The sequence below is a fragment of the Lithobates pipiens genome, unplaced genomic scaffold (genome assembly GCF_037356315.1).
Source record: "Lithobates pipiens isolate NorthernLeopardFrog02 unplaced genomic scaffold, aLitPip1_a1.2 Scaffold_18, whole genome shotgun sequence".
NCBI lineage: Eukaryota > Metazoa > Chordata > Amphibia > Anura > Ranidae > Lithobates > Lithobates pipiens.
In genome coordinates this window covers 176,570,654-176,596,532 of record NW_027507758.1, presented here as the reverse complement: position 1 = coordinate 176,596,532, position 25,879 = coordinate 176,570,654, and the positions used below count along the sequence as shown (strand labels likewise).

At 43.1% G+C, this 25,879-nt stretch overlaps 1 protein-coding gene and 1 pseudogene across 7 annotated transcripts in view; both read right to left on the bottom strand.

Annotated features, from left to right (window-relative positions):
• Window positions 1-25,879, bottom strand: part of BIRC6 (baculoviral IAP repeat containing 6) — a 597,017-nt gene that overhangs the window by 272,008 nt on the left and 299,130 nt on the right. For all 7 annotated transcript variants that reach the window (XM_077486418.1, XM_077486420.1, XM_077486423.1 and 4 more), the window contains exons 50-53: window positions 11,960-12,160; window positions 11,287-11,566; window positions 7,452-7,708; window positions 7,255-7,363 (exon numbers count right to left, since the gene is read on the bottom strand). In XM_077486418.1, the coding sequence (XP_077342544.1) occupies window positions 7,255-7,363; window positions 7,452-7,708; window positions 11,287-11,566; window positions 11,960-12,160 (847 nt within the window). The remainder of the gene's footprint in view (window positions 1-7,254; window positions 7,364-7,451; window positions 7,709-11,286; window positions 11,567-11,959; window positions 12,161-25,879) is intronic.
• On the bottom strand, window positions 22,550-22,668 carry LOC143990795 (5S ribosomal RNA; annotated as a pseudogene).

Genomic DNA, 25,879 nt, shown 5'->3' with positions numbered 1-25,879 from the left:
AAAAAAGAGGATGGGGAATTTCCTCCCACCAAAAGGTATTCAAGCTCCAGTCCTTAAATTGGCTAGTGCCGTGTCTTATTGTCAGCTATCCTTTAAGGGAAAAAGACATTTTACTTCACGATTGCCTTGCTTGTTGCCTACTTTGATTAACCTGACTAATCTGTTGCCTGCCCATGACCTCTGCCTGGACCCAACTACTCTCTTGCAAGCTACCTGTCACAACCTGTGCCTGGACTGCTCTTCTGTTAAGTGTTGTCTTGACATGGTATCCATCCAGTTTCAGCTATCCACTTGGTGGGCGAACCCTTGGGGCCACCACCCAATGACAGCTTGCAGTGAATAAAAGTGTGACTACTGAGGTTTCTGGCCCACCTCTATCATCAGGAGCTCTGGTGAAAATGAACTGCCATTTAGACTCTTTGCCTTCGGTGAGCTGACGTCATCTGTTGGAAGCACCATGACAGGGGTACCAGGTATCACTGAAGACCTTACATGCCCCAAGTGGAGGGAATTTTTCTGAGGAAGTCGTGGGCACAATGGTGCACAGCTCCAGAGAGTGAGCCGACACTGGAACTGAAAGCAAGGGGTGCAGGGTTGAGAGGAACCCAAGAGGGCCATGTAAAGGAAATTGGTGCAGTAGCATATAAAAGAAAAAAGGAGGAAGCAACTGAAGAGCATACCAGAGGCAAAGGATAAAGTCTAACATTAAAGGGGCACTCTCAGAATGGCAGAAAAGAAAACAACCCAAGTAAACCAAGATTCATAACCAGCCCCTATCTGAAAAGTGGAAGCACACCCTCATGCAGATGAGTTTTCAAAGGATTTAGGTGGTTTTCGACTTTTAGCCCCATGGGCTGTGTGAAATGAAGGTTCTGCAGGTCTAGGAACACCTACTGCAGACATAAATGAAGATAGAATAGATGGGACTGAACTATCCTAAGACCCTTTAATTTAAGGCAGGTGTATGCTCTGGCCTCCAATTGAATTCTTGATGGATGGAAGTATAGGTTCAACTTAGGCATCTTCGAAGGCCAAATTAGTTTGTCACTCTTTGGATAGGACATCAGCAGCATCTCAGCAGCATACCAAGGTTTTCTGCATCTATATAAACATCAAACCTTTGTGTAACAAACAATTCCAACAAGAAAATGCAACTAAAGCATAAGACTCCAGACTTTGGTTCCACATGCTCTAATAGGAAGTGGACTAGCCCAGCGGTGGAGAGATCATTTCTGAGGTATCTAAACAATTGTGCCACAGTTGGACAGATTACTTCAAAACAGAATGAAGGGAAGAACCTGCCAGAGAAAACTAGAATTACAAGGGAGGCATGCAGATAGAGGTTTTTCTGTTAAGGTGGGTCACTGGAGAGCCACAGTGGGTATAAACTACTGTTAAACAAAATGTCCTCTCAACGGGGACCAACATGCTTTCAGATGGGGCCCAGGACCCTTCAGGGTGCTTTCAGACCATGAGGCATACAAATGAGGTATACCTTGAAAACACAGCTGTAGTAGGTCTTTGCATCTCTAAGAGCTCTGAAAGACCCAAGGCTGAAGACAGCCTGATCCTCCAAATGCATTATAGTACAAACTGCTTTCAAGTGCAAAAACGACATCCTGCAATTCTGAGGTGATGAGAAAACTATGGTGCCCCAAAAACATTTGTTCCAGAAAGACTTGGGGATTCTGAGTCACAGAAGGCCACTGCAAATGGTCGATTGAGCCGCACTACCCCTCACATAAAACCCTGGACTAAAGAATGTGACACAAGCAGTCTTTGAAATAAGCTGAGACTTAGCCCTTAATAGTACTTAAAGCCAACGTTATTTTTTCCAGAATGTGGATTTCAATAGCCAAGCCATGAAATTTAGAGTTCGTAAGGTAGGATGGAATATCGGCTCCTGTGAAAGTAGGTCTGGCCGTAGTGGAAGGGACTATGGATCCTCCACCGCTTTCTTTCCATCTTGATCCTGCAAAGAAGTCGTGGCAGCAACTGAATAGGGGGGGGGGAATGCATAAATCAGTGAGAACTGATCCCACTGGGTCACCAACACACCTGTTCTGAATGCGAGTGGATCACCTCTCTCCACGCTGCGAGACTCTTGGTGCCCCCCTGGTGATTGATATAGGCTACAGCTGTGACATTGTCGGATTGGATCCTGACAGGACAATCCCATAACCAGAAAGTCCAGGCCTTCAGAGCCAGATGCACTGCCCGAATCTCTAGGATGGTGATGGGTGAGGCTTTCGGGTTTTGGCCCACTAGGGATGAGCTCCGGCGCGTTCGCACACTCCACGTGCAGAGCCCACCAGGAAGTCGGCGCAGCGCTGAGCTAATCACAGGCAGTTAGACATTGGACTGATGCATGGCTGCAGAGATCGGGAAATGCCTCACTGCCTGTGATTAGCGCAGCGCTGCGCCGACTTCCTGACGGGCTCTGCACGTGGAGTGTGCGAACATGCAGGAGCTTATCCCTACTGACCACTGTCCCTGGACAGTTGTATTCTCTAGCACTGCTTCCCAGCCTAAAAGGCTGGCATCTGTAGTTACCACCTTCCAGATAAATGGCCTGAAGGATTTTCCTTTCAGTAGATTCTGGGTTAGTAACCAACTTAGGCTTTGGGACACCCTTGGGGACAGCCGCATTGGCAAGACTAAAGCTTGAATCGTTTTGTTCCAAGCAGACAGGATACTGTTTTGCAACAGGCTGGAAAGGAACTGGGCATAGGGAACAGAGATTCAAATGAAGCCACCATCTTTCCCAACAACCTCATGCAAAGGCGAATGGAGGGATCTCCTTTTGACGTGTCCATCCGCACCAGCTCTCTTATGTAGCGGATCTTTGCCCGAGGCAAGAACACCTTTTTCTGGGCGGTGTCTATGATCAGACCCAAGCACTGAAGCCTTCAGTGGTTTTAAGGAAGACTTCCCTAGGTTGAGAATCCAACCCAGACTTTCTAGGTAACTGGTTGTAATGCGCACGCTTTGCTCCAAACAAGCCACGACTGGTCGTTTAGCAATAGATCATCTAGGTACCTTTGTACAGCACCTTTGTAAAAACCTGGGGTGCTGTAGGTAACAATGTAGGCAACGTTTGCATGGGTAGAAACCTTTTCCTGTGAACAACATGTAACAAATTAGTGGAACAGGAAGCCTAATGATATCACAGGTGCTTGCCTCCACATACGATCAACACTGAAGAAATGGCTACACTCCGAGCTCCATCAACATTTTTATTTAATGAACGAACATACCAAGTGTTACAAACAGTTCAAATGGTAGACGCGTTTCACACACTAACAGGTGCGCTTATTCATTACATTCATTATTCAGGTAATGAATAATCGCACCTGTTAGTGTGCAAGACGCATCTACCATTTGAACTGTTTGTAACACTTGGGATGTTCGTTCATCAAATAAGAATTTTGATGGATCTTGGAGTGCAACCATTTCTTCAGTGTTGTCCTGAAATTCCTCTTGCCAGACTTTTGAGTATTGCAGAAGTCTTCCCCGCACTCTGGCGAGGGGGGCACCCCTTCATAAGGAGGCTTTAGAATTCTGCTTTGCAGGTTTCCAACCCCCCAGGATGACTTTTGTGCCTGGGCCTGACCCTGAGGCTTTCCCTCTAGAGTCTTACAGCGGAGGCTGTCGCCACTGCCTAGAGGCAGGAGAAAGAGTTTGCTTAAATGAAGGGTGCTTATACTTTCTTTTGACTGGCAAAAGGGTACTTTTCCCACTAGAAATCATTTGGATGTATTTGGCCAAATTATCCCCAAATAGCCGATCCCCATGAAAAGGAAAACCAGCCAGGAGCCTTTTGCATTGTGCCTCGGCTGATTAATTTTTTTAACCACAGGATCCTACACATGTGTACTAGACAAGTGCAAGGCAGGACGCCTGGTGAATAGAATCTTTCATGGCGTCTATGACAAAACAATGGTCTTGGTAGTTTGGCCAAATCTCGGGCTTGTTGTGCACGAACCTCCTTAAGGGCCTGTCTAAACTGGTCCTTTAGGGAATGACAGATACCTATTACAGCTACTGCAGGCTGATTAACTGCACCTGCAAAGGAAAGAGGATTTTAACAGGAATTCCAACCTATTATATGTTGGATCCTTAAGCATTTGTGCATTGTGGACAATTAGACTTTTATTCACATTGGAAATCGCAGCGTCAACTGCTGGTACATTTAATTTTTTGGTAAATTTCTCCTGCATGGGATAGAGAACTGAGAATCTCTTTGGAGGGAGAAAATGCTCATCCGGGTGAACCCATTCAGCATAAATAAGCTGTTCTGGTAATGCATGGACAGGACATGCATGCAAAGGCTTTGAAGGTTTTAAGGAACCTAAAGAATAAAACAGAACTTTCAGCTGACTCCGTTAAGGGTAGCTTGAAAGTGGAAGGAACCATCTCCATAAGAGACTGTACTAGCAATTTCTCAGATTGCGAAGCTGAAAAAGGTTCATCCACCATTGTTTCCTCCGCAGAGGAGTAATTGTTTTATGTTTCCTTCTGATCGCCTGAGGGCAACACCTCATCCTCTACCCACTGTTCCCTTGGTAAAGGTTCTGACGTGGAGGGGATCTAACACACTTCCTATCCTTTTGGATGGAGGATGTGATTAAAGCCAATAATCTTCCTTTTAGGCCCTGCAGGGCGGAGGAAAATGCATCTTCAGGCACGACTGGAGGTCCCAGCGCCTGGGGGTGGAATTTTTGGAAGCCATAGTGCTAAGCACAAAATCAAAGGCACTAAGTAAATGCACTATTTACTGAGCAATAGACTAGCAATACAATCCTGCTCAGGTTGGTGCTAAGTAAAAATGTATTTCCTGTACTGGAAATGCCTGCATGCATCCTTTACATGTCACAGTGCTCCTGTGTATCAGACTTCCATCTCTTCAGTTGCATCTGATAGAGAACTTCTGTTAATGAGAAGCGTCCGTTTTAAATTCCTCAGGTGGGGGGGCGGGGAATGGGGGGGTAGTACAAACTGCTGTTGTACCTCCCAGCCCATAAGTCCCCCCGGGGGGAGAAGAACATGCTGCAAACTTTGTTCAAGATTAAGAATCCCCCTGGCTGCAAAGACCACACACATGCTGTTTTAGCTGGCCACAGAGCTGACTGAGAAGCAAGGTATCAAGGTATGTGCATTTACTCTCTAGTGGAGACTTTAAGGCATGACAATTTACTTCAAAAGAAAAAACATAGGTGGACTTTTTGCAATTCCTAGGCTTCTTCCCTTACCTTATCCTCGCTGCAGGATACTGCTGTAACAGGCAGGCAAACTTCACCCATCACGGCGGGCTGCGTTAGTAAACCTTCAAGGACCGGGTCCCCCTTTTATTGGGGTTCCACTTCCTTGGACCTGAGAAACAACCCGCCAGGAAAAGCTTTAAGTAATGTAGGCATGACCAAAAAGCCCGGGGTCCAGCCCTGCAAGGAGAGGTTTACAGGCAAAACCTTGTGCTTCGTATACAAGGCCTGGGTACCATCCACCTTGACCTCAGTGGCACTTCGGATGGATCCGGTCTATGGAGGCGGTTTAAATCCAGCAAGGATTCCTCCAGTGGAGCTCTTTAGAGCACATCTTCACACAAAACCTGAGGTACTCCTGGGTAGGAGGAGGGGTTATATTGGGAGTGACCTTCCTGTACTGGGTATACCAGTGTCCATCACCTGAAGGTGCCTATATAACCACAGTGATTACTATTAGGGGTGCAACGGATCGTCACTGATCCGTGATCCGAACGGGTCACCCCGCTCGGATCGGCACATGCCGCGATCCGCTTCGCGGTCTCAGCCTTAGGAAAGGCCGTGGCTTCGGCCCAGCTCCAAAGCGGCGGCCATCTTTCTACACCAAGGCTATTTACACTGATCGCTCCAACGGAGCGATGACTTGTAAACAAACCGGCGTCATTTCATGATGCCAGTTCCTCTCTCCCCTCTCTGTACTAACCTGTACAGTGGAGGGGAGAGATCAGAGATGGAAGCAGGTGCCCAGCCATACTCTTGCGGTGCCCAGCCATACTCTGCCAATATTACAGTGGGGGAGATTGTGGATATTACAGTGGGGACTATATGGTGGTGGAATTTTCACAGGTTTTTGCAAATTAAATTATTTGCTGATCCGAAAAATGATCCGATCCGTGACTCTGATCCGATCCGTGAGTTTTTTGATCCGTTGCACCCCTAATTACTATGGTACTCTGTGCCCCGTGATGTACGATAAAGAAATGTAAGTCTTCAGATACAGGACAAGAGATGAGAAAATGCCATACCTCTGGACTTGGAAAGTGTTCCATGGATATTTACCAGTGCTCTACATCTGGAAAGCAACACAAGCAGTACTCAGTGACCAATGGTCACATTCTAGGCAAGCCCCACAACATCGAGTGCAGCAGGATCAGGGGATGATAAAGTCAGGCTGAGTAAATGCCGATCTTGATAGCTGCCTAATAGGAAACAGCTCAACCAGCAATGTAGTGAGGAATCAAAGTCAATGGAAGGAGAAAACCAAAAACATAGAAGAAAAAAGGCTAGTAAAAAATGTGATTCCCAGAAGACCTGAAGAAAATATGTCCATCCACTTAGAACACTACCAAAAAAACTGCAGCTGCTGGGTAGAGGAGAGGATGCTGGGCTGCCTACAATTTTTTTTTTTTTGTCAAATCAATGTCAAATCTTTCTGTATGAAGCAGTATAAGCCAACAGTGGTGGGGGGGTTGGGGAATCAGGAAGGAGTTATTTCCCCAGCTGTAGCAAATTGGATCATGCTTCGCTGGGCTTTTTCACATACCTCTGGATCAACTGTGGGTGAAGGATTGTATGATTTTTTTTTTTTTTATTGGTTGAACTCGATGGACTTGTGTCTTTTTTCAACCTATGCAAAAAGTGGTAGTAAAGTTGTCCCTACAGGTAATAAGTTTTACCTATATATATATATATATATATATATATATATATATATATATATATATAGATATAGATATAGATATAGATATAGATATAGATATAGATAAAGAGAGAGAGATAAAGAGAGAGAGAGAAAGAGAGAGAGAGAGAAAGAGAGAGAGAGAGATAAAGAGAGAGAGAGATAAAGAGAGAGAGAGAAAGAGAGAGAGAGAGATAAAGAGAGAGAGAGATAAAGAGAGAGAGAGAAAGAGAGAGAGAGAGAAAGAGAGATAGAGAGAGATAGAGAGATAGAGAGATAGAGAGATAGAGAGATAGAGAGAGAGAGAGAAAGTACCTATCCTTTGTTCCGGGGTCTTGAGTGGTACCCAGCTGGTATAGAATATCTATAGTGGAATCTGATGAGAGACCATTAAGTCTTCCAAAAAGAAGAGGACTGTTCAAATCTGCAAATAAAAATTTCAAATCAATTCTCTGATGCAATCAGATTAAAAATAAAAAAATAGGGTTTTGGGTGAATGGTTGGCAACATACCAGCAGGATCACTGCCAGATGCTGCACAGTTACGAAGAAGGATGTCAATAAGACGTAAGCCGATCCTAGTTGACTGAAGGCCAATCTTAACCAATACTGCTTCAATGTTGGGTGAATGCATACCACAGTAGGGGGACATCAACAGTGCAGCACATGTCTGCAGTAGGTTAGCTGTAGGTGCTGCAGCACTTGCCATCATCGCTTCCAATTCACTGATATGAGTTAGGCAGTGATGTAAAAGCCTTAGCCAGCCAATGCTAAAATAAAAACAGAAGAGAGTTAAACAAATATTTTCAACTGTGTTTTAACACAGAATATTGACCAACTTGCCAAGCTGCCATCAGCATTTGCACTGTTGGCAAATATCAGGACAGATAACAGTTTGTCAGTCCACTCAAAAACCTTTTTCACTACTAGAGTCTGGTGAGTTGCATCACCCCCTAGTTTCCGAAGATACATATATATATATATACACACACATACATATATATATATATATACATATATATATTAATATATATCTCCTACATAATTCCCTGCCATGAGAATGCATTTCCATTGGCTGGCATTTGGAGTGTTCCCAATTCTTCATAAAAAAAGTGGGGAAATTAAGCTGTATCCACCAAAGTCACAGAGTAATTACTAAGGTATAAAGGCTAAGTTCACCTTTTTGTAAAAACAAATGCACATCTTTTTGCAGTTAACATGTGCATTTATTTTTCTACATTGCATCCTGTAAAGCTTTGCACCTGTGATCAACAGATGGTGGGTGCAATACCAGGATCCTGTAGACACTCAGTACACTGTCTGCCCATACACTCAACACAGGTAGGCAGTGACTGAATGGCAGGAAGAATCAATGAATTACGAGGATGCTCACCATTGAAAATTACGCGCCGTCAGCTGCAATGGGTGACAGCAGGTGCGGGGAAAAGATCCCCTGTCCACTGCAAGAGCAGGGAGAGCTAGAGGCGGGTGGATAGAAGCATGCTACACCCTAAATCTGGGACTAACATGTAAAAGGTTTCTAAAGATGAATTTATACTTTAACTCATCAGCATCCTAAAGAAAAAGTTTTGGGAAAAAAAATACTTTTTATTAACCACTTCAGGACCGCCGTATTGCCATTGTACGTCAGCACAATGGCACAGGCAGGCAGAATCACGTACATCTACGTGATTGCCTTCCAGCGGGTGGGGGGTCCCATCGGACCCCCTCCCGCTGGTTACGGCGGTCCGATTCGGTCCAGGAGCGCTCCGTGATGAGGGGATGGCCGTTCGTTTTCGGCCACCCCCTCTGGATCGCTCCTGGCCAATGAGAAGCTTCCTCCCCTGTGTATTGTTTACACAGGAAGGAGGAAGTGATGTCATTCTCCTCGGGGCGGTCTTTTTGACCGGACTACGAGGAGAAGAGTAAAAGTAAGTCTGCACGAACACTACACTGACATGTAGGTACACACAGGCACACAAACCCCCCCCGATCCCCCCCCCGCCCCCCCTCCCCCCCCAGTCACAGTGTCACTGATTGCATTGATCATTTCTTTACTGATCAATGCATTCAGTGTCAGTTGTGACAGTAAAAACTGTCAGGACAGTTAGTGTTAGGTCCAGGGTAGCCCCCTATCACCCCCCAATAAAGATTTAACCCCCTGATTGCCCCTAGAGTTAACCCTTTCACCCCCTTTTGCCAGTGTCACTAAGCAATCATTTTTCTGATCGCTGCATGTGTCGCTAGGTAGCTAGTTATTTTTTTAGGTTCACCGCCAGGTTTTTATATCGCTAGGTACCCCGATATACTACCCAATAATGTTTTTAACCCCCTGATTGCCGCTAGTTAACCCTTTCACCCCCTTTTGCCAGTGTCACTAAGCGATCGTTTTTCTGATCGCTGCATTAGTGTCGCTACAGTCGCTAGGTAGCTAGTTATTTTTTTAGGTTCACCGCCAGGTTTTTATAGCGCTAGGTACCCCGATATACTACCCAATAATGTTTTTAACCCCCTGATTGCCGCTAGTTAACCCTTTCACCCCCTTTTGCCAGTGTCACTAAGCGATCATTTTTCTGATAGCTGCATGTGTCGCTAGGTAGCTAGTTATTTTTTTAGGTTCACCGCCAGGTTTTTATAGCGCTAGGTACCCCGATATACTACCCAATAATGGTTTTAACCCCCTGATTTCCGCTAGTTAACCCTTTCACCCCCTTTTGCCAGTGTCACTAAGCGATAATTTTTCTGAACGCTGCATCAGTGTCGCTAGTGTCGCTAGGTAGCTAGTTAACTAGGCTCCCAAAAAGTCCCCCACATGTGGTATCCCCGTACTCGGGAGAAGCAGCAGAATTTATTTTGGGGTGTAATTTGACTTCTGCCCATAGCATGTGTGAGCAATATATCATTTAGTGACAACTTTGTGCAAAAAAAAAAAAGTTTGTAATATTCCCGCAACTTTTGGCAAAATATAAAATATTCCATGGACTCAACATGCCTCTCAGTAAATAGCTTGGGGTGTCTACTTTCCAAAATGGGGTCATTTGGGGGGGTTTTGTGCTATTTTGGCATTTTATGGCCTTCGAAACTGTGATAGGTAGTGAGGAGTTAAATCAAAAATTTGCACCCTTAGAAATCCTGAAGGTGGTGATTGGTTTTCGGGGTGCCGTGCGCGACTAGACTCCCAAAAAGTCCCACACATGTGGTATCCCCGTACTCGGGAGAAGCAGCAGAATGTATTTTGGGGTGTCATTTCACATATAACCATGGCATGTGTGAGCAATATATCATTTAGTGACAACTTTTTGTAAAAAAAATTTTTTTTTTTTTTTTTTGTCATTATTCAATCCCTTAGGACAAAAAAAATAAATATTCAATGGGCTCAACATACCCATCAGCAATTTCCTTGGGGTGTCTACTTTCCAAAATGGGGTCATTTGGGGGGGATTTGTACTGCCCTGCCATTTTAGCACCTCAAGAAATGAGATCGGCAGTCATAAATTAAAAGCTGTGTAAATTCCAGAAAATGTACTCTAGTTTGTAGACGCTATAACTTTTGCGCAAACCAAAAAATATACGCTTATTGACATTTTTTTTACTAAAGACATGTGGCTGAATAAATTTTGCCCTCAATGTATGACTAAAATTTAGTTTATTCGATTTTTCTTATAACAAAAAGAAGAAAATATCTTTTTTTTTCAAAATTTTCGCTCTTTTTTCATTTATATCGCAAAAAAAAAAAATCGCAGAGGCAATCAAATACCATCAAAATAAAGCTCTATTTGTGGGAAGAAAAGGACGCAAATTTCGTTTGGGTGCAATATTGCATGACCGCACAATTACCAGTTAAAGCAGCGCAGTGCGAAATTGCAAAAAGACCTCTGGTCCTTAAGGTGTTTATTGGTCCGGAACTGAAGTGGTTAAGTACTCAAGATACAGTACATATGTCCTATCATTTTTGGATGATACGTTCTAACAACAACCAAATTCAAGACAATGAGATCATAAAAGATTTACAAATCTACGTTTTACGATGTCTACCTCAGCTCCCAAAATACTTTATGAGGAAAGGCTGGTAACCAAAATCTTACAGCTCAGACCCTTGTTAGGCCAGCCTAACTGATCCTGCCTCCTGTAAAATTCTAATTGTTCAAAAAGTTGAATGGTTTATGGCTAAAAACTGTTTTTGGTTTTTGTGCAAGTGGACCAATTTAAACTATATAGAGAAAAATATATGCTCGAGAGACCAATCAGACTAAGAAATATCATATTCTGGATAGTTTTAAATGTCTAATGCCACTTGTTGGGTCTCAATTAGAGTGTGTATTTTACCACTAGTCAATTAGCTAAATACCTGGTCTTAGAAACTTGGTCCTCAGAGGGAAGGAAAGGATTGTTAACAGTTGCAGAGGAAGTGTTTCCAAAAGCTGTAAGACCAAGTAATTTTATCTGTGAAAGGCCAAGCGTGCTGGCATCACGAGGACGATGAAGTCGAAGGCAGACTGCTGAAGCCACTTCTGCTTTAACCAGCTGAATTTTTATATAGGTAAGCCCACTAGTAATAATCGGTGTAGACAAAGGCAACATGTTCACTCCATCTGCACTAATTTCCACCGAGACTGACGATGGACACGCTAAAAAGGAGGGGGAAAAAAAAAAAAAACAGACGTTTGAGAGCACAATAAGCCACTTTTTTATGATAAAAGTAAAAGCACATTATGCAGATTATTATGGTGATTCTATGTTCTAGAATGATATGAATGTGATTAATTCTAGGCAAAATCAAACTGTAATCATGGCATTTTGAAGAGGATGGGCAAAGTACATCATTTCAACGGTTGCTAATCTGAACATAAGCCATCATTGCAAAAAAAAAAAAAAAAAAAAAATATTTTTATCCTAAACACAAAAGCCAGCTTGACGAGGGAAACAGAACAGTTGTAAAACAAATAAAAGATTATTATTGCTATGGCACAAGACCTTCTACAGTTAGGATTAAAATATTAAATTTTGATAGCTATACTTACTAGCCAGAGATGCAAGGTGAGGCTGGATGTGTATCTCCTTTAAAAGTACTGCAGCTGGTAAGTGGATGGTGAGATCACACCACGCTTCCTCTGGTAGAAATATATATGACCAAGCTGCAGAACGTGCTCTCCTATGGGGTGGAGTGGCCTGAAGCAGGACTTCTGCTGGCTGAGCAGTTGGACTACTTGATGTAATGGTACCTATAAGAGGAGCAATAAAACAACAAAAAAAATAAAAAAAAATCATGATAAATGAAAGCGTAATAAAAACATTGTGGTAAAAATAGATCTAGCAGCATACCCATTTAAATTCTGGCACAGTGTTCCTTTCTGTGTTCAGGGTGTCATTTTAGCAAATAGATATTTCAATGTATTTTTTTTGCACTTTGCTTCAACAGGGTGGCCAATGATTCCTTGCAAGGTCCCACCTCCCCAGAGTCCCAAGTGTAGCCATCCTTACATGTGCATATATCAGGCAGAATTTTCGTTGAAGCTCCGTGGCAGGCAACTTGAAAACCCCTGCATACAAACCCACTCCCTGGCCCCTCCTTCAAACTTTTGACAGCAAGTGGCTCTTGAGCCCTGCACATGAAGGCCACTCCCTTGTCCATCCTTAAGAGTGCAACTACAGAAGCTTCAGTCTTCTGCGGAAACCTAATCCTGAGTTTTCTGTGATGTAAGCAGTGAGCACTCCCCAATCAGATGTTCAGTGTGGCGCTCCTAAAAAGAACTGAGCAACAAGCTTTAGAAAACCTCAGTGTTTTTTGTTAAATCAGCTGCCAAAACGAGATCAAGACTTGCTGTTTTTATGCTCCCATCTTCCTGCCTTCCATCCCGACTCCAGGTATGTAGGTGCTCTCTGAGCCTGCCGAGACCTATGGAATCCCGCTGGAGACTTTATTATGAGCCAGCACTTGTTTAGGAGTACAATGCCAAGTGCAAATGTTCCCAGCACCCCGTGCACAGGCAGAAAAGAGGGATACAGAGCCAAAGTCACATCCTCCCCTCCTCCACAATGGTAAATGACAGCATCCTACGAGTCAACGTGGCTATGATTCTGGGTCCTTTTCAGGAACAGCTGCATGCAAGGTTGTAGTTCTGAACAGTGGCACGCATGTAGTAGATTCCAGCAAGACTCCATAGGTCCCAGTAGGTACCCACATACCTAGAGTCAGGCAACTTGGCCTAAGGGCAGTATGAGGAGGAAGCTGAGAGGAAATACATTCTAAACACAGCAAGAGCACACAAGTTCTATTAGCAGCTTATTTAGCTACCCCACTGCTCAATATTACCCCTCATCAATGTAGGCTACTTTTGATGCAATATATGCTTTAATTTTTTTGTGCTTGGAGTAGGTAGATGTTCAATGCAAATTTAAGTTGGATGTCATCTTAAAAACTGGTCCAGAACAAGATTGAGCCTGGACTTGAAATGTAGGCTAGCCAATGAATGAAAGGGTCTCAAATGTTAAAGAACACATAACAGTGTTTTATTTTTATTTAAACAAAGATAAAACTTGCAGCGCCACTACATAAATGGAATAATTTACAATCAAAGCATATAATATTGTGAAAAAAAAATACTAAGATTCAAAGAAAAACAGTGTTTATAAACAAATGTCATATTTTAAAACATATTTTGAAAGTCCAGCGTTGTTAAATGAAGTACCAAGCCATAATAGTGGGAGTATAGTTTTGCAAAAAAAAAAAAAACACACTACTGCATAAACATATTCTATAGCTACAGCTTTCTACATCCAACGCTACTGCAGTTTTTAGAACATCCAGTGTGTATGATGCCCGTGTGTCAAAGTAGCATTACTATTGTGATTCCAATAGCCAAACTACTCCACTGGATTAGCTGCAGTTGATTTGTTTGATGTTCCATTGTGGAGCTTGTTGCACTGAATGTCATTACATGCTGCTGTCTTTGGAGCTAGAGAGTGACATACATATATGAGCGGATATTTGCTGGCTTTTTAATCTTGATTGCTTTAACTTATGCAACACTGAGGCTGCCTCCTTATGTTTTGATGTGATAAAGCATTAAAGTGATTGTAAAACATTTTTTTTCTAAAAACACAGAGCAGCCCCGATCCTGTTGTTACTTTTTTCTGGTAATTTTAGGATTTTTAATATATGTTTTGATTGCATCACTTCATGTAAAATATTACGTTCATGCGATGGTGTTAATCTGTTATAAGGCAGGAATATGCAATTAGCGGACCTCCAGCTGTTGCAGAACTAAAAGTCCCATGAAGCGTAGAAAGACCGACAGCCACAACCATGACACCCAGAGGCATGATCGGACTTGCAGCTTTACAACAGCTGGCGGTCCGCTAATTGTATATCCCTGTTATAAAAGAATCGCATATATCAGCCACTTTTGCAAAACCGCATAGAAAGTGTTAATTAGTGCAGATTTGTGTTTTTTTTGTTTTATTTAAATATCAAGGAGAATCATTATCAAAATAGGTGTACCCCTTATACAAATACATTCCATCAAAGTGATTGTAAACTTTTTTTTTTTTTTTTAAGTTGCTCTGTGCAATGGTTTTGCGCATAGCAGCCCTGAAACTCCCAGTCTTGACTTATCATAGCATGGGTCCTGCAGGTTCTTTAAAGACTCTACTCCCTTCCAAGGAAATTGCTGCCCTAGATCTGTTTAGTTCCCTGCCGAAAAGGTCATCAAATAAAGTGTAGCCCCAAAATCGCTGCCTGCAGGATCCAGCGCTGACCGGCAGACATTATAGGATGTCCACACTCATATGTGCAGTCCCCTTCGGCTGTTAGGCTGCAGAAACCAATCCTGCTCAGGGGTCTTAACAGGCCAGGAAACGAACCAAGCCCTTACAAGGAAAATCTTCAGACAGACATATGCAGGTACATCCATCAACTAAGAACACTAGTTAAAAACTTGAGATTTGCTAAGCTGGGAGGGGTTATGGCTATGAAGAGATTCCTGAAATTTTTTGATCAGTGTTGTCCAGTGATGCATAATTAAGAAATGCAAGTTGTTCAGGCATCCGCAGAGGACTGCAGACAAGTACTAGACCTTGCATGTGGACTGGAAGCAAAGGTGGCCTTGACTAGTGTATCGAGGAAGTGGAGACGTTAAAAGGGATGTTACTATAACATAAGCAGGGAGTGCCCTTATAAGAAAAAACTGGGCATATAGCTCAGAACAACCAAGAGGAAACAACCTCAAAGAGATGAATTTCCAATTGGTTCAGTGGGAACAGGGACTATTACGGTATCAGAAAATATTGTAGAACAATCGTTAAAACAAAATTACATTTTATTATAATTTAATCCATATAACAGATAATACAAAAACATTGCTGTAGCAGAACCACATTATTAAATCCAATCACAGGACCCAATTGGTTCACGTTCTAAACAATTAAATGTTTTACGGAGATACAGGGATGACGCATAAATCCGACCGGTTTCGCGGTACTAAGAACACCGCTTCCTCAGGGAACGTCACTTTTAAAAAATCTAGTATGAAAAATATATATATATAAGTATACAATAATATCATACAAAATATCAGAAAGTTTTTTACAGAAAAAGGAAGTAACAATAACAGCAGTAGTGAATAGACAATACATCAGCATTGTATTAGAAAAAACAGTGTTGGATCATAACTCACCCCTGGAGCTCCCAACCCACAGCACACGAGCGACCTACTTCGAGACACCCTCAAAACAGGGTGCCCCCCCTAAGGGCGGACACGGGGGGCAAGGTGGAGAGACTCTGAACAGCGCATACAGGGACTGAAAAAATAATGATGCAATGGTCCATTTAAATGGTGTTCAATAGAGAGGGATAAATATATCAGCGACCATGGGCTGGTAAGATAGAGCAGTATAAGAGAATAAGTAAAGAGATGGATAGATAAGATCTCTCATGTTGACAAAAGGCACCCAGTGAGCCATGGTCAATAAAAGCAGTGTGCACCTCAGAGGATTATTATTGTTTTAAGCGGAAGACATACCCCAAATACATTGGATAGTTAGATCAAATACTTCTAAGGTGTCACCAAATTTTCTATAAGGGATGTCCAGAAATTCAATTACAGATTTTTCCTGGTTCAGAATAAAGGGTAAGCATAATTAGTCAATGACCAAACATCTGAACGAACCAGGAGAGGAAATGCATGTAGCTGAAACATATATAGAGTCAGAATGAAGGGACAATACCTGAAGCTCAGAGATCCTACGCATTGCTCGTCTCAACACAGGCAGCGCTCTGAAGATTCAAATCTCGAGCGCGCCATTTAAACCCCCAACCCGGAAGTGTTAAGGGCACAGTGGTGTGCTCCTTAATCCTGTCCCCGCATCACGGCGCATGCGCGGATGTACTCGTGCGCACGGCCAAAGCATTCCCCATGAACGGAGGACCAGGGGGAATGTCTAGGGGCGTGGCTGGGCGGGGATTTGTGTGACACATAATCCCCGTTCACCATCGCCTCAACCAAGCAGGGATCAGTCCGGGTCAGGCAGCCTGCGCATTATATTGCGCTCCCATGTAAAGCTGCAGAGAATGTCTGCAGTGAAATGGGAGGTGTGAAAATCACACCAGGGTGCCACACGTCCGCCCGAGGGGGGGAGAACAAACTCCTCAGGTCTATCCAGCTGCGGGACACGGAAGAACCAATAGGGGAAGGCATAGCAGAGTCATGATCCAAGACTGTAGTACAAAGGCATTATGACACTCCCCAGTCCATTCACAGCAAGAAACTTTGTACTACAGTCTTGGATCATGACTCTGCTATGCCTTCCCCTATTGGTTCTTCCGTGTCCCGCAGCTGGATAGACCTGAGGAGTTTGTTCTCCCCCCCTCGGGCGGACGTGTGGCACCCTGGTGTGATTTTCACACCTCCCATTTCACTGCAGACATTCTCTGCAGCTTTACATGGGAGCGCAATATAATGCGCAGGCTGCCTGACCCGGACTGATCCCTGCTTGGTTGAGGCGATGGTGAACGGGGATTATGTGTCACACAAATCCCCGCCCAGCCACGCCCCTAGACATTCCCCCTGGTCCTCCGTTCATGGGGAATGCTTTGGCCGTGCGCACGAGTACATCCGCGCATGCGCCGTGATGCGGGGACAGGATTAAGGAGCACACCACTGTGCCCTTAACACTTCCGGGTTGGGGGTTTAAATGGCGCGCTCGAGATTTGAATCTTCAGAGCGCTGCCTGTGTTGAGACGAGCAATGCGTAGGATCTCTGAGCTTCAGGTATTGTCCCTTCATTCTGACTCTATATATGTTTCAGCTACATGCATTTCCTCTCCTGGTTCGTTCAGATGTTTGGTCATTGACTAATTATGCTTACCCTTTATTCTGAACCAGGAAAAATCTGTAATTGAATTTCTGGACATCCCTTATAGAAAATTTGGTGACACCTTAGAAGTATTTGATCTAACTATCCAATGTATTTGGGGTATGTCTTCCGCTTAAAACAATAATAATCCTCTGAGGTGCACACTGCTTTTATTGACCATGGCTCACTGGGTGCCTTTTGTCAACATGAGAGATCTTATCTATCCATCTCTTTACTTATTCTCTTATACTGCTCTATCTTACCAGCCCATGGTCGCTGATATATTTATCCCTCTCTATTGAACACCATTTAAATGGACCATTGCATCATTATTTTTTCAGTCCCTGTATGCGCTGTTCAGAGTCTCTCCACCTTGCCCCCCGTGTCCGCCCTTAGGGGGGGCACCCTGTTTTGAGGGTGTCTCGAAGTAGGTCGCTCGTGTGCTGTGGGTTGGGAGCTCCAGGGGTGAGTTATGATCCAACACTGTTTTTTCTAATACAATGCTGATGTATTGTCTATTCACTACTGCTGTTATTGTTACTTCCTTTTTCTGTAAAAAACTTTCTGATATTTTGTATGATATTATTGTATACTTATATATATATTTTTCATACTAGATTTTTTAAAAGTGACGTTCCCTGAGGAAGCGGTGTTCTTAGTACCGCGAAACCGGTCGGATTTATGCGTCATCCCTGTATCTCCGTAAAACATTTAATTGTTTAGAACGTGAACCAATTGGGTCCTGTGATTGGATTTAATAATGTGGTTCTGCTACAGCAATGTTTTTGTATTATCTGTTATATGGATTAAATTATAATAAAATGTAATTTTGTTTTAACGATTGTTCTACAATATTTTCTGATACCGTAATAGTCCCTGTTCCCACTGAACCAATTGGAAATTCATCTCTTTGAGGTTGTTTCCTCTTGGTTGTTCTGAGCTATATGCCCAGTTTTTTCTTATATACGTATTGGGACGATGGTATCCTATTGATTTTGGAGGCTTTTTGACTAACTATCAGGGAGTGCCCTTGCCACTAGTACCACCCTTGGTAATAGTCCTTTGATGGTCATGATACAGCTGTCTGCACATCTCCACATATTCAATAATCACAGATTCAATTTCAAAACGTGTTGGAACTTTGAAGGATTTTGAGTACTCGAAATTAAGTTGGCAACAAAGTCACAGCCAGGATAGGCAGATTGGTAGGTCCTGCGGGAGAAAACAGACTTTTGAAAGGACTTCCAACAGGCTATCGTTCGGGTTATTAAAGACAGGCAAGTCTTCTACTGGAATCATAAATGCGCTTTGTTAAGGTAGGACATTGCCAGATCCACAGTGAGAAAAAAAGTTGGCTTCTGCACAAAACCGTTCCCATACAGTTACAAGGCTAATAATGCTTGAAGTAAGCAGACCTCATGTTTAAAATCTTCATAGAGAAAGAGTTGGAAAAACGAGAGCAAATTGAAAGTCTTGGCCTCAAAGCGAAACTAAGCCCTCTTATTTTCACAGTCAAGAAAGCTGCCATCTTGGCCTCTGTTTGATCTTCAACTGTCATAATGCTGTGCACGTGATCAGTTATGACACCAGCCACTTAATGGTTTTGTTCAGAGCACAACCAATGTGACAATTGTTAAAGCAATGGGTTTAGTTCTGCTTTAAGCACTTTAAAAAGGACAGCAGACTGGAGACAGAACTGGTAGAATCAACGGACTAATCTCATTTAGAGTAGCTCTACATGGCATCAATAATAGCCCCAAATTTTTTTATTTTTTTTTAAACTGCTTACCTGTAAAATCATTTTCTTTGAAGTACATCTTGGGACACAGTGCCATAGTAGTTACTATGTGGGTTATAGGCCACCTTCAGGTGATGGACACTGGCACACCCTAAGATAAAAAGTGCACTCATATAACCCCTCCCACTACTGGAAGTATCTCAGTTTTGTAGCAAAGCAACACACGTGTATACCAAGAAGGGAGGGACCTGTGTCCCGTGATGTACTTCAAAGAAAAGGATTTTACAGGTAAGCGGTTATAAAAATCCTATTTTCTTATTGTACATCGCGGGACACAGAGCCATAGTAGTTACTATGTGGGATGTCCCATAGCAATGCCAACTGAAGGGAGGGAGACAACAAAAAGTAGAGCAATACGAGATTAGAGGCCTAATACTGCAGCCTGCAGTATCCTGTGCCCAAAGGAGATATCCTCATGACCTTTACATCTCTTTGATAAAATCTGGTAAATGTATAGACTGAAGACCAAGTTGCGGCTCTTACAGCCTTAGAGGAGTGCGTTTTGATTTGAGAGGGTGGAATTCACAGCTTGAATGATTACTTTTCCAAACTATTTAGAATAGTAGATTTCAATGCTGCCTGTCCTTCATTAGGACCTTCAGGCAACACAAATAAAAAAACATCCATTTTCTGAATCTGAGCAATCGCCTTTAAGTAAACATTGACTGCTCTCACCACATCAAAAAGAAATGTAGTGATTTTTCTTCCAAAGAACAGGGTTCTGGAAAAAGGACAGTATAATAATATCCTGGTTTAGATAATAACCTGAAACTACCTTTGGTAAAAAGTTAGGATGAGGACGCAATACTACCTCATCCTTGAGAATAACAAAAATATGTCTCTTTACAAGAAAGAGCAACCAATACCGATACCCTTCTTGCAGTAGATATGTTTACCGGAAAAAATTGTTTCCTTGTCAAAAAAGGACCAAGGGAATATGTCGTATTGGCCCAAAATGACTGTTTTGTAATACTGACAAAACTAAATTCAAGTCCCAAGGGTTCAGGGGATACTTAACCAGAGATTAAGCCAGTTACCCCTTGAATAAATTTATGAACCAATGAATGCAAAGCAAGTGGTCGTTTAAATAATACTGATAAGGCCGAGACAAGAATCAACGACTTCCCTTCCTGCTTCATGCTGTGAAGTTGTGGATGCAGGCAGAATAGGAGGGAATGCACAAATCTGCGAGAACAGATTCCACGGGAATAGCAAGGCATCCGTTCTGTATGCTAGCGGGTCCTTTGTTCTTGACACAAAGTTATGAATTTTTTTTGTTGATCCTGGACGCAAACAGATCTATGTCTGGGATCCCCCATCCTTGACATATTGACAGGAAGATATCGGAGTGAAGGAACTATTCTCCCAGGAAAAACTGCTGGCGGCTCAAGTAGTCCGCCTGCCAATTTTCAATTACTAGCATGAAAACTGCCCATAGGCAAAGTACATTGATTTCTTCCCAAGATGGGATACGATTCACCTTTCTCTGGGCCACACAAACTTCTTGTGCCCCCTTGGTGATTAATATTGGCCATTGCTGTGGCATAAATGGATTGACTCCTAGTAGGACAATACCTTAACCACTTACCGACCAGTGCACGACGATGTACATCCTATTTTTGAAGAGGGATATCTTGGTAACGGCAGCAGCTGCTGCCACAACCGAGATATCCATCTCTTCAGGCGCCGGTCGGCTGTACGATAACGGTGGTCTCCGCTGCGGATTCGCCACAAGCGCACCGCTATCGGCGGCGGGAGAGGTGCCACCTTCCCTCCCGCACCTTCCGCCGCTTACTGGAGCCGTCGGTAGCGGCGGAGGCGATCGGGTCCTTTCGCTAGCTGGGTATGGAGACGAGTAAGGCTAAGATGGCCCCCACTTGTCTATACCATAGGAGGGCGGAAGCGACGTCAAAACGTCACTTTCGCTCATACCTCTTAAAGGTATATTTTTTTTAAATGTAATTTTTTTTTTTTTGCATTTTAGTCCAAATATGAGATCTGAGGACTTTTTGACCCTAGATCTCATATTTAAGAGGACCTGTCATGCTTTTTTCTATTACAAGGGATGTTTACATTCCTTGTAACAGGAATAAAAGTGATCCATTTTTTAAAAAAAAAAACAGTGTAAAAATAAATAAAATCTATTAAAATAAATAAGAAAGAAAAAAGTTTTTTTTAAAAACACCCCATCACGAGCAGCTTGCGCACAGAAGCGAGAGCATACGTGAGTAGCGCCCGCATATGAAAACGGTGGTCAAACCACACATGTGAGGTATCGACGCGATCGGTAGAGCGAGAGCAATAATTCTAGCCCTAGACCTCCTCTATAACACAAAAAATGCAACCTGTAGAATTTTTTAAATAAGGCTTATGGAGATTTTTGAGGCTAAAAGTTTGACGCCATTCCACGAGCGAGCGCAATTTTGAAGCGTGACATGTTGGGTATCAATTTACTCGGCATACCATTATCTTTCACAATATAAAAAACAATTGGGCTAATTTTACTGTTGTCTTATTTTTTTATTCAAAAAAAGTGATTTTTTTTTTCAAAAAAGTGCGCTTGTAAGACCGCTGTGCAAATACGGTGTGAAAAAAAGTATTTCAATGACTGCCATTTTATTCTCTAGGGTGTTAGAAAAAAAACAATATAAAATGTTTGGGGATTCCAAGTAATTTTCTAGCACCAAATCTGAAAAATCTGAAAAAGAGGCCTGGTCCTTAAGTGGTTAAACTGAACGTTCAGGCCCTCAGAACCAAGTGTTCTACCTGAATTTTTAAAAAGTTAATGGACAAGGCCATTTCTGATCTAGGCCACTTCTCCTGGACAGCTGCTTGTTTCAGGACTGTCCCCCAACCTAAACAAAAAAAAAAAAAAAAAAAAAAAAAAAAAAAAAAAGGTGGAAAGATGGATTTTCCCCTTCGCAGATTTTTGGATGTTAAAACAGGATTCCGCCGTTTTTTTTTTTTTTTAAAAGCCAGCAGCTACAAATACTGCAGCTGCGGACTTTTAAAATAATGACACTTACCCGCCCAGCGCACCCGCGATGTCGGCACCCGAAGCCGATCTCTCGATCGTCTCTCGGGTGCTGCCGCCGCCATCTTGGGTATGGGAATCAGGAAGTGGAGCCTTTCAGGCTTCATTTCCCGGTTCCCTACTGCGCATGCGCGAGTCGCGCTGCGCAATAAGGATGGTCCCCGCTGTCTCTGGGATCCGTGCGTTTCCCAGCAGGCAGCGGGGGACCTTCGGAAAGGGGCGTAGATTATGCGGAAAGGAGCGTACCTTCTGCAGAATCTACACCGGAAGTGGGTGCAAATACCTGTACTGTACAGGTACCTGCACCCCCCTCCCCCCTGAAAGGTGCCAATTGTGGCGCCGGAGGGGGGGAGGGTTCCAATGAGCGGAAGGTCCACTTTAGGGTGGACCTCTGCTTTAACCATAAACTGAGGCTCCGGCACACACAGCCTACAGTACCTGGTATTTCCAGGTGGTCTTTCATCCGGGTACTAACCAGGCCCGACCCTTCTTCGCCTCCAAGATCAGATGAGATTGAGCGCTATAAGGGTGAAATGGCCGTAGGTTTTGGAGTCAGACCCATTGGGAATGTAGAGCTTGAATTCTCTGTTTCAAGTAAATAGAATACTGCTTTGCAGTAGTCCAGAATGAGATTGAGCATAAAAGAAAAGCCTCAAATGAAGCTACCATCTTTCCCGACAACCTGACGCAATGTTGAATAGGAGAAAAACATCTTGCTTCGACTAACTAGATCAGTCCTATTTGGCGCTGATCTTAGCCTGGGTTATGAATACCCTTTTCTGGGTATACGTATGATCAGACCCAAGTATTTTCTTCATGTGTTAAAGAAGATTCCTCCTAGGTTGATAATTCGGCCTAGATATTCCAGGTAGTCGAACGTGGTGGCCATACTTTTGGTCTAAGTGGGCTACCGATGGTCCAATAACAACAGATCGACCAGGTAAACCATAATCATTATACATTAGGCCCTCAATCTGGCCAGAAAAGGAGCCAGAACCTTGTACTCAAGGTGTAGTAGCTAGATCGGAAAGGAGAGCTACACACTGAAAAAGATTTTCCACTTTGAAAGAAAATATTACTAGTGAGAGAGGAAATAGGTGTATGGAGATATGCATCTTCATGCAAAAAAGGGAGAGATTATATTCAGCAATTTAATTTTAGATTTTTGAGATCTAGAATATCCATTTGGATTTAACCAAACCACAATCTCTGCTCTTACATGGGGGGTCACCATGAACACTTTTTGCCAAAAGATGGTCCAATGCTAGAGAGAAAGAAAAGTCCCCCATTCACTTTGACACTCCTTCTGCCAGATCCCTGAGAACTGCAGAAGAATTTTCCCTATTGAGCAAGTGGGGGCAACTCCTCATAAGGAGGCTACAGTATCTAGTAGGCTTCCTCCCTCAAGACCTCTTAACCCTGGAATTAACCCTGAGGATTACCCTTTGAACCCGATGGCGGAGTCCGTCGTGACTGCCTGGAGGCTGATGCCCCCGGCACAAAAGGAGCTTTGAAATAAATACATTTACTCCTTCACTTAAAAGGCTTTTGCTAGAAATTCTTTAGATATATCCAAAATATCCCCAGATAGCTGTCTTACCGCAAAAGTAAAGACGAGACAGGAGCATCTTGCATGACGCTTAGCAAAGGCGCAATTTGTCATAGCAACTATTGCAAACATAAAGCTGCCTCCTGGACCTGCTGAGCAGGATTGGATAACCTTAAACACCTGTTAAAACTGGTTTCGCAACGATTAACCAATTACTGTCAGCACAGGCTGAGACGCTCAACGCTACAGAGAAAAAAAAAAGTGTTCCTATTTTAAAAAAAAGTAATTCCAACCTTTTTCCATTGGATCCTAAATATTTAAGTATTGTCTACTGGACAAGGCAAACTTACTCACAAAGGATATAGTAGCATTAATTGCTGGTATACCCCGCTTAATGAATTTTCTCTGCCATAGGATAAAGTGTGAAAACTTTTTAGAATGGAAAATAATGCTTACCTGGGTGATCCTCCAGATACAAAAAAAATTCCCAAGAAAGAATATGGCAGGAAAAAGCATGCACAGCTTGAGGAGGCGAACCCAAACAGTCAGTTAAGGGTACATAAATGTGGAGCGGATCATTCAGCAAGAAACTGTACCATCAATCTTACAGATTGTGAAAGCTGACTCTCCCCCAATTGACACCTCAGAAGAGTCATCATCAGCCTCACCACGGTCCCCTAAGGGAATAATCTTCTCCTGCCCCTAGTTCCTCAGTCTGAGGGTCTTAGGAAAATGGAAGAGAACCTATCGCATCTTGACCACACTTGGATGTGATTAAAGTTGCTAAACTACTTTTTTTTAAACTACCATGGCTGAGGAAAAAGTTAAATGAACAGGGACTGTAATGTTGTAAACAGTTGCAAACATTTCATGGTCCTGATGCTCACTCTGACAAGCCACCCCCTCTCTGGGGAGGATGGCATTTGAATAGTTGGCTTTACAGAGCTTGAGAGAGACCCCTTTAGCTCCTTTTTTGGGAGTGTTTCAACCCCCCTTCTGATTATAGCCCGATATACAAAGCAGAGGTACTACCAGAAGAAATTGCATCCATTGCTTCAGCAATAGTCAGCCACTGCCGCTGCTATTAATGCTCAGTCTGATGCAATAGTAAATGTGTCAAAAAGAATCCTTGTGTCACCAACCTCTTTCATGCCCCTCTTTCTCATGTGCTGGGAATTGAAGGACACCAATGCTGTGCTAAACCCTCCTCACCATTTTTTCCCCGAAAATGGTGAGGAGAGCCTGGAAGCCGCCGAGTAGTGCGGGATCCCTTTTTTTTTTTTTTAGTGCTTCTTCCTCGTGAAGAGGGGTAGAAAATAGCACAGGTGGGGGTGTCTGGGGGGAACCCCCCTTAGACTTACCGGAGGTCTGCTGCGGCTGGAGGAAATGGAAGCTGCTGTTCCAGACACACCGTGAGCTCTCTGAGGAAGCATGAGAAGGTATGTGCACTATACAGTCCCCAGTAGTGACACATAGGCATGACAACATTTACTAACCTAAAGGAGACATTGGTAAGAAAAATCAAAAATTTCTTAGAAAAACTTCACTTAACTTTCCCGCCGCATGGTTTTCTGTGGTAAAACCAACAGACCCAATCTTTACCCTTCACTGTGGGTTCCGTTAAACCTTCAGGAGCTGGGGATCTTTGAGAAAACCCACAATCCTGGACCTGTAATAGCAGCACCGCCAGCAGAACTTTATGGCCTTACTACCAAAAGTATTGGATCCTGGGGTCCAGCTCTCTAAAAGTGAAACTTTTATAGGCAAGACCTCGTTTCTTCAGACACGAGGCCCGGGTACCATTCAATTCGGCCTAAGAGACACTTTGAATGGATCTGGCTGCTTGGCTAGCCACAGCAAGGATTGCTCCAGAGGAGCCAAGCACAGCACATGTTTACTCGTGACCAACACCTTGGACACTGGTGAAAAAAACCGAGATACTCCCAGTAGAGGGAGTGCATTATAATATATATATTTATATATTTATATATATTAGTACCCCTGCGCTACTATGAGATATTCAATATAAATGCAGGGTGCTGAGTAAACAATTCTCAAAGCAAAATCAATATAAAAAGGAGTGGTGTTGCGCACCTAGCTCGATCTGGTAATAATAAAGTAAGAATTGTATAAAGATGTTCCTTCTGTATAGTAGTATGTGGTGTCAGCAGAGGTTGCTCTTATTCCTTTCTGGGGGGTGGGTGCCC